Source organism: Ranitomeya variabilis, chromosome 2 (assembly GCF_051348905.1).
Source record: "Ranitomeya variabilis isolate aRanVar5 chromosome 2, aRanVar5.hap1, whole genome shotgun sequence".
Classification (NCBI taxonomy): Eukaryota; Metazoa; Chordata; class Amphibia; order Anura; family Dendrobatidae; genus Ranitomeya; species Ranitomeya variabilis.
Genome location: NC_135233.1, coordinates 1,001,816,873 through 1,001,825,702, shown reverse-complemented (window position 1 = coordinate 1,001,825,702; position 8,830 = coordinate 1,001,816,873). Strand labels below are relative to the sequence as shown.

The following is an 8,830-nucleotide window of genomic DNA, read 5'->3' as shown; positions in this document are numbered from 1 at the left end:
GCCATCCAGCCAGAGAGGCCCTGCAAGCCAGAGACACTCTGCCAGCAAGACTTTGCCAGCCAGGCCCTGCCATCCAGCCAGAGAGGCCCTGCAAGCCAGAGACACTCTGCCAGCAAGACTTTGCCAGCCAGGCCCTGCCAGCCAGCCAGAGAGGCCCTGCAAGCCAGAGACACTCTGCCAGCAAGACTTTGCCAGCCAGGCCCTGCCAGCCAGCCAGAGAGGCCCTGCAAGCCAGAGACACTCTGCCAGCAAGACTTTGCCAGCCAGGCCCTGCCAGCCAGCCAGAGAGGCCCTGCAAGCCAGACCCTGCCTGAGACAGCCATGTGAGTACTGCCATCCAGCGTGCATGCGTGCTTGCGTGCGTGCTTGTGTGCGTGCGCCGTCGCCTCAATCCGCTTTTTTTGATTGAGCATGCTCCAAAAAGTGGCAACTTTGCCCAGACAACCCAAAAACTATATAAAGAGGACAGGTCATTCCCAAATGTACCAGCCAGCAAGAGAGACCCTTCCATGCCCGAGAGACCCAGCCAGACCCAGCCAGCAAGACCTTGCCAGCCAGGCCCTGCCATCCAGCCAGAGAGGCCCTGCAAGCCAGAGACACTCTGCCAGCAAGACTTTGCCAGCCAGGCCCTGCCATCCAGCCAGAGAGGCCCTGCAAGCCAGAGACACTCTGCCAGCAAGACTTTGCCAGCCAGGCCCTGCCATCCAGCCAGAGAGGCCCTGCAAGCCAGAGACACTCTGCCAGCAAGACTTTGCCAGCCAGGCCCTGCCAGCCAGCCAGAGAGGCCCTGCAAGCCAGAGACACTCTGCCAGCAAGACTTTGCCAGCCAGGCCCTGCCAGCCAGCCAGAGAGGCCCTGCAAGCCAGAGACACTCTGCCAGCAAGACTTTACCAGCCAGGCCCTGCCAGCCAGCCAGAGAGGCCCTGCAAGCCAGACCCTGCCTGAGACAGCCATGTGAGTACTGCCATCCAGCGTGCATGCGTGCTTGCGTGCGTGCTTGTGTGCGTGCGTGCTTGTGTGCGTGCGTGCTTGTGTGCGTGCGTGCTTGTGTGCGTGCGTGCTTGTGTGCGTGCGCCTGCCTGCCTGCCCTGTTTATATGTTTTTCATACTATGCTGTTATTTTTAATAGCTGAGGTGTAAAATGTGTTTTGTGTGTGTGTATAAATGATGTGTGATGTGTTCTGCATTTTTGTTGTTCTCCAAAATGTAATAGTATTTCAAATAAAGAGCAGTGTAGCTCCTACTGTACCATGAAAAAAAATAAATAAATAAAAAAATAGTAATAAAAATTACACAAAACTGTCAGTAGTCTCATTTAAAGATAAATGTAATATTGGGTAAACATGCAGTAAAGGTTATATATATAAATGTGTAATGCAAATCTTGGGTATAGAATATGTTATCCGGTTATAGAAAATACAAACTGTAGGGTAATCATAATTAACAATTTTTGGAATTGGTATTTTATTTTCGAATGAGGAACATTTTTGATAAGGTGAAACTTTGTTTAGGTGGGTTTCACCAACATGCGCATTGCGCATATCAATTTCAGTTTTGGTGTTGCTTTAAATGGTTCTTAGGGGGTTTTTTTGGTGGGGAAACAGGGCTAGAGGGTTTGGCAGCTTGTGCATCAAGCATATCTACCATATAAAGTATGACGGTTAGAAAAAATTTTTTCATTTTGTGTTGGAGGAAATCTAAAAGGTTTTTAAAAAGATGTAAGTGTTAAATCCTACAGCTGCATCTATCCTTGTGTATAGTAGCTTAGAACTGTCTGTATACTTACAGATACTTGGGACCAAGAGGTACGCAAGGACTGAACAACCCAAGATTTACGCAAGACCATAATGTCTTCTTCTGAGAGCCCCCCAGCACATCAGCAGCAAACTGAGGTGTATTTTTTTTTTTTTCGTTCTCAAATATTTTTTTGTGATACAACTATGGTCATTGTTTTTTAACCCTTTATGTGTTCTGTATTCACAGGAATATGAAGCAGAGGGGCTTACAGAAGGAGACGGACAGGGTGGAGAAAGACAAGGAGCGGGAGCGCATAGTGTAAGTTTTGAACAGACCGATCCTCACATACAATGCAATACACCCAACACAAACATTCAGCACAGCACACACAATACATATGCCTCGATCAAAGAACATTATTAATTTTATTTATTTATTTATTTTTTTTATTAGTCTTCACAATCCGGGGCTCGACATAGAGTTCCTCAAAGCACCTCCCATAGTCGTCGGAATGATAATCGCGGCGGTCGCCGAAGAGTAAGTTCCTTTTTGTTTTGGTGTTTAGTAAAATGTAAAATTCATGTGTTGTAATCTTTCCCTTTTTATTGTTATATTTTTCGTAGGCTTCACAGCGTGCTCCCGAACATGTCGGACCGCCGCCATGCTGACCAGTTAATCACCCGACGGCTATGGGAGGAAGTGTGCAGTGCTGTTATGGATAACTGGGAGGAACTCGATGCTGGGGCCCAGGATCTAGCGCGTAAGTATTCACACTTCATAACCTTATTTTAGCATGATTTAATGTGGTGTATAGTAACCAATTTTTGCTATCTCTTTCCAGGTAACAGGATTATCGTGCGGTGGCGGTCAATCAGGGATCGCTTCAAGAGGGAGTTTAATAAGGAGATGCAGGCCCCGAGTGGATCTAGAGGACGCAGGAGCAGATACAAACATGCCAGAGCCCTGTCGTTCCTCCGGATGACGCTGCTGAGCAGAAGGTAAATATTCAACACCACATATTTTCAGTCAAACTGTAAAAATGTGTAACCTTCAATTTTTTTGCAGCAAGGGCAATTGTGATATCAATATACTAATTTTTTTTTCTTCTTCTTTAACAGCACTTTCTGCAGCACTCGGGAGCCTGCATCAGAGTTGCAGCCCTCTGGAGCGATCCCTCGAGAGTCCGCCACCGGGGACCACGTCGACCCCTCTGTTTCTGCACCTTCCCTTTTGTTTGATCCCTCAGCCTCATCCACCAGCGCTGGAGCAGCAGGGCGGACTTCGTCACTTGAAGCTGCAGGTGATGAGTTAGAGTTCCCTTTACCCCACCCCTCTGCCACTGCCGCAACATCTAGACCAACTTTGTGGTCAGGACGGCAGCGCCAGAGAGGTCAGGAAAGGAGCTATGCGCCTGACTTTTTGCAGCTGAATGCATCCTTTCACAGTGCCATCAAGCTTTTGAGTGAGCAAACGTCTGCTGGGTACAATATGCTTAACAAAAGCATACTTGAACTCAGCAGTCGTCTTGATAGGATGCAATCAGATGCAAACCAGTCACCAAGGCACTGTTTTTTTCAGGCGGTCCTCAGGCACATGGAAAATCTAACTCCTGACCTGCAGATGCATGTGATGCAAGGCTGCCACACTGCTCTAGCGCAGGCGATATCCCATTCCCCTCCACCTACCCTTCATGTGTCAACACCTTTCCCCTCTCAATCCACCGTCTATCCTCCCGTCCGTCCTCCTCCTGTACGTCCTCCTCCCGTCCATTCTACTCCTTCGTCATTTGTTCCTTCCCCCCTTAGTCTTTCCCAGTTTTTAACGTCCCCCTTCCATTCTTCCCCTTTAACTTCTCCGTTATCAATCCCAGCAACACCTTCATACCTCACACACACCACATCTGCACCTCAACTCTCTACACAACCTCATGTTTTCACCACCCATTCCACTTCTGTTCCTCCCCGTGATGTCCTGTCCCCCACTCTCGACGTGGTCCGCCCGCCTGTCAGTCCCTCCGCTACTATCTCCACCCAAAACTATGAGAATCTGTAAAAGTCAATAAATAAACAGTTTTTTGGTTTAAAAACAATTTTATTGTCTTTCTTTTTTTTTCTTTTAATTTTTTAAGTCACCAAGGTTATGGCAATAGTAACAATAACAGTGTTTAAAGGGTACCGTTGCAAAACATACAATGCTGCATTAAAGTACAAAGATTTTGTATGCAAACAAAAATTGGTATTTTTACAAGTATAAAAAGAAAAATTTTTTTACACCATTTCATACTGCCAGTCAACTGATCCTGCAGGACACATGAAGTAGTCAGCAAAACTGTCCCGCATTCTGCAGACTGCTACTGGACTGCGAAAAGTGGGGTTTTGGTAATCCCGTAAGGTGCTTTCTGAAACATTATCCTCCAGGGAAACTTGTTCTTTTGATAGAACAAAATTATGCAGGACAACGCACGCTTTGACCACATCATCGACAGTTTCAGTCTGCAGTTTAATGGCAGTTAGTAGCACTCTCCATTTGGCAGTTAGGATGCCAAAGGCACATTCCACTACTCTGCGTGCTCTGGTTAAACGGTAATTGAAAATTTTCTTCCTCTGGGTCAGTCCACTACTTCCAAAGGGTTTAAGCAAATGTGGTGAAAGCTGGAAGGCATCATCTCCAACGCAAACAAATGGTAACGGTGGACCGGTGGTTCCAGGGAGAGGTCTAGGGGGCGAAAAATCAAATGTCTCTCCATATAAACGGCGCCCCATTGGTGAATTTTTAAAGATTTGCGAATCATTTGCACGTCCATACGCACCGATATCCATAGCGATGAACTTGCATTGTGCGTCAGCTATGGCCATCAACACAATAGAGAAATACTTCTTCTAGTTATAAAACTGTGATCCAGAGCCTGAAGGTTTGACGATCCTTATGTGCTTTCCATCAACTGCTCCAACACAATTTGGAAACTGGCAAATTTGATGAAAAATTTGGGCGATCTCCAGCCACCTCTCCTGTGATGGCTCTGGGATGTATTCCACTTGTAGGCACTCCCACAATGCCCGGCAGGTGTCTCTGATGATCCCGGAGATGGTGGATATCCCAAGTCGAAATTCAAAATGGAGGGATGAGAACGACTCTCCAGTTGCAAGGAATCTGTTAACAAAACGAAAAGACAATACTTAATAAAAAAAATGTTAAAAAAAACAACACAGTTATAAGTCTGATGAATGAGAATCATTTAATAAAAAAATTACTTACCGAATAGTCACCATGAGACGCTCTGCTGGTGATATTGAGAATCGCATCTGGGTGTCTCGTCTCCGTATGCAGTCTTCCACATAGCCCAATAAAAATTCGAAATTTTCAGCTCTCATCCTCACATAATTGAAGAACTTTTGAGGGTTTTCCCTTAGTTCCATGTAAAGCGTGGAATAAACACCACGGGTCATACGTTGTGCTGTGATGGGATGGATCCACAGCCTTCTCTTCCGCCGCTGCCGTAGGATTCGCAGTCTTCGTTCCTCCCTCTCTCGAACGCTGACTGCCAACTGATTTGCCTCAAAAGTAAAATCCGCATAGATCTTTGCAATGTTCGCCAGGACTCCTTCCATTTCTACCACTTTCTCTACAACCTTTCAAAGATGTGGTGTAAATACACGCTATATATAGTTTTCCAGTAGTTTCCAGTAGCCAATCACATTGAAATCCTCCCCTTTTTAAAAACGGATCCGTCAAAAAACGGTTACAACGGATGTAAAAACGGTCGCAACGGTTCTAACGGATCCGTTTTTTAACGGATCAGGGCAGCTGATCCGTTAAAAAAACGGATCCGTTAAAACCGTTTTTGCACCAAATTTGACGGATCCGTCGATCCGCCATGATGTCGGACCCAACTGACGCCACACAACTGAAGTGTGAAAGAGGCCTAAGCAATTTGAAGATTAAATGATTTCTAAAAAGCCTAAAGTTAAAGAAGACACATTTAATTTGTATTTTAGGGGGAAAAAAAATATATTGTACTTTTTTACATTTTAAAAAATACAAAAAGACCAATGGACCAGTGCAAAAGTTTGGGCACCTTTGGAGTTTTGTGTGCTCAGATAACTTTGACCAAGGTTTCAGATCTTAATTAAGATCATTAAAATACCACAGACAAATTTATCAGAAGCTGCAACCAGCTGGTCCAGTATTGGACTAGGTGGTGGATAATAACAGTACGCCCTAGAGAGGCCCTATTATACCCTAGTACACCCTTCATTACAGCGGAGGTTGGCACCCCATGTTGAGTGCAAAGTGGCGCCCCCGCTCATCGTCGGCTCACCCTGAATACAGCCTAAATTGCCCTAGCTGCATACCAGGACATGAAAGACATACAGTCAATAACCAAACAGTGTGCCGCAGTAATTAGAAAGGAAAAGAAGGTGTACAGGATATATTGAATGGTGAACCAAAGGAGGTATATCCATATAATGGTGATCTATTGATTAGAACCCACCAGATATTGAAAATTGCCCCCTTAGGAGCCCAAAATTATCCACTCAAGGTACAAACAACGAAATCATCAGAAACCCAGATCAAAAACAAAAATGAATGGATTCAACGAAATTTTAACAAATTCTTGATACAAACATAACACCAAATGTAAAAAAGCTGAAGTTGAAAAGAGGATGGCTTCTACAAATGGATAATGATCCTAAACACACGTCAAAATCCACAATAAATTACCTCAAAAGGTGCAAGCTGAATGTTGTACAATGGCCCTCACAGTTCACTGAAAATCTGTGGCTAGACCTCAAACTAGCAGTGCTTGCAAGACGACCCAGGAATCTCACAGAACTGGAAGAATTTTCCAAGGAAAAATGGATGAAAATCCTTCAAACAAGAGTTGAAAGATTCTTGGCTGGCTGCAAAAACTGTTTACAAACTATGATACTTTAAAAAGGGGGCGCTACTAGGTACTAATCATGCAAACATTTGCGTTGGCCCATTTTCCTTTTTGTAATTTTAAAATGAAAAAACTGACAATGTATTTTTTTTGCCTAAAATAGAGATCAATTCATCTTTAACTTGCTTAACTGTTCACAATAGCAGTAATTTTGACTAAACATGAGTGAATATGTTCGGCTCCCTCCTTATTCAGCAAGCTACAGCGCCTACTGAAGAAGCTGCAGAGGGAACCTGGATGCCTGGAGCGCTACGATAATTATGTGTCATGGCTGTGTGACAGGCACAACACACAGACTCTCCCTGCATGTGTTGTGAAAGTCACACAGCCGTGACACATGCAGCTGCGGCACCGGACACCTGATTATCGGGAGCGCTCCAGGTATCCGGGTTCCGGCTGCAGCTTCTTCGGTAAGCGCTATAGCTTGCCGAATAAAGAGGGAGCCGAACATATTCTCTCATGTCTAATTTTGACCAAGGGTGCCCAAACTTTTAAATGCCAGTGTATAGTGTCCTGAGTCAGTAGTCAATAGCTTATAACTAAATTTTAATTGTTGAGTAAAAGCAGTCTCCTGGCAATCAGAGCCGAACTACATCCTTGTATTGTTCCAATCAAGTTTAATCAACCCTTTGATAAAAGGTTTTGTAGACATATTTATACTAGAACATGGAGCTGAGTGAGCTGTTTGCTTAGGCAGATGGAGCATATTGTGGAAAGAAATCTAGATAACAGTATTGGCAAACACACAAATCAAACTTGGAGGCCCAGCTACTGTAAATTCTCACGTTACCAACCAATTATGCACCAACTATCCTGTTCCTATGCCAATGTAGAAGGCAGATGATCAACTCCACAAAATAGAAAATTCACAGAGAATGGATAGAGGTCTTTAGGATGTCTTCATGCTGGATTTAATATTCTGCGATTTGGTTACAGCTATACATCTGTTTAGGGATTTGACTTTTATTGACCTTAGTTTTTCTTTAAAGTATATGGAAAGCTTCAGGAGAACTTTTTTCTCTCCTTAAAAGTAGGTATTTTGCGCTAGCTAAAAATACTTTTTGTACTTGGTTGTTTATTAAAAATTTTGAGTAGAAAATATTGGTGTGCATTCAGTAATGAAGGAAGGGAGGTGCCAGTTGACTGGGGTGATGTCCCGATAATGTAGACCATAAAGAAATCCACTGCACTCTCCAGATTAAGAGATGCAAGTTATTTATTATGACAAGATACAGAAATAGGCAATATAGGAATTGGGGTTTCGAACCTTCCTGCGTCTTTCTCATGTAGTCGCTGCGTTAAAAATGTTGTGATTAGCTCCCTACCGCTTACCTATTACTGGGTTCCTGCACTTGAATGCTTAATGTGTATATCTGATGAAGGTCAGTGAGACCGAAAAAAACTTGTTTGCACACAATTCTTGGAGTGAATAAATCGCAATTAATTGAGCGCTGGGTTCCTTTTTTTCTATATATTTTAAAGGGTCGTGACCCTATCTGTGCATCTACCAATAGTGAAGTGCCGTGCTTTCTCTAATTTAGATAATAAGTGCAGATTTTGCATTAAAGCTCAGGAGCTGAAAGTTACACCACTGTCCAGGAGAGAATATCTCGGCTAATATTCCCACGCACTACCGTGAATTCTCACGTCTTAAGTTAATGTGTCTAAAGTCTCATTCAGATTTTTTAAAGTAGGAGTTTCTCATGGCTGGAACTCATTCCCACTAATCCATTCATGACCTTTGGATTTTCCATTTTTGCATGGTTGCTATTTACCTCTTATATCAGCTCGTAAAGTTTATTGTATTGTTATTTTTGAAAAACAGGGCTGCAGGGTCACTGAACAATGATGTTCTCTTATATTTAGATTACATATTATACCAGGCTATGCAGTTTGTTGACTTGCAAACATTGAAGGATAAACTACAAAGAATCAAATGATGCGGGTTAACATGATCACCACCTTCCCCCTGTGAATGATGGCTTGAAGGACAATTGTGAACTATATAAGTAGACTTTACCTCTGTTCCAAGTGACTCTACAGGATGTCAGCATAGGGGACCACAGCCCCACCTGGAAGAACACAGATCTGCTCCATTGACCATCTTGAAGAATCCAGGTTGGGACAATCAGGTCCTCTGGTCACATACCT

General features: G+C 43.7%; 1 protein-coding gene across 1 annotated transcript; it reads right to left on the bottom strand.

Annotated features, from left to right (window-relative positions):
- Positions 1-3,870: 3,870 nt before the first annotated feature.
- LOC143810115 (uncharacterized) lies at positions 3,871-5,659 on the bottom strand. The gene is made up of 2 exons (XM_077293009.1): positions 4,993-5,659; positions 3,871-4,887 (listed from the first exon to the last, which is right to left on the bottom strand). The coding sequence occupies exons 1-2, from the start codon at positions 5,343-5,345 to the stop codon at positions 4,617-4,619; spliced, it is 624 nt and encodes a 207-aa protein (XP_077149124.1). The 5' UTR covers positions 5,346-5,659; the 3' UTR covers positions 3,871-4,616.
- Between the last annotated feature and the right edge of the window lie 3,171 nt (positions 5,660-8,830).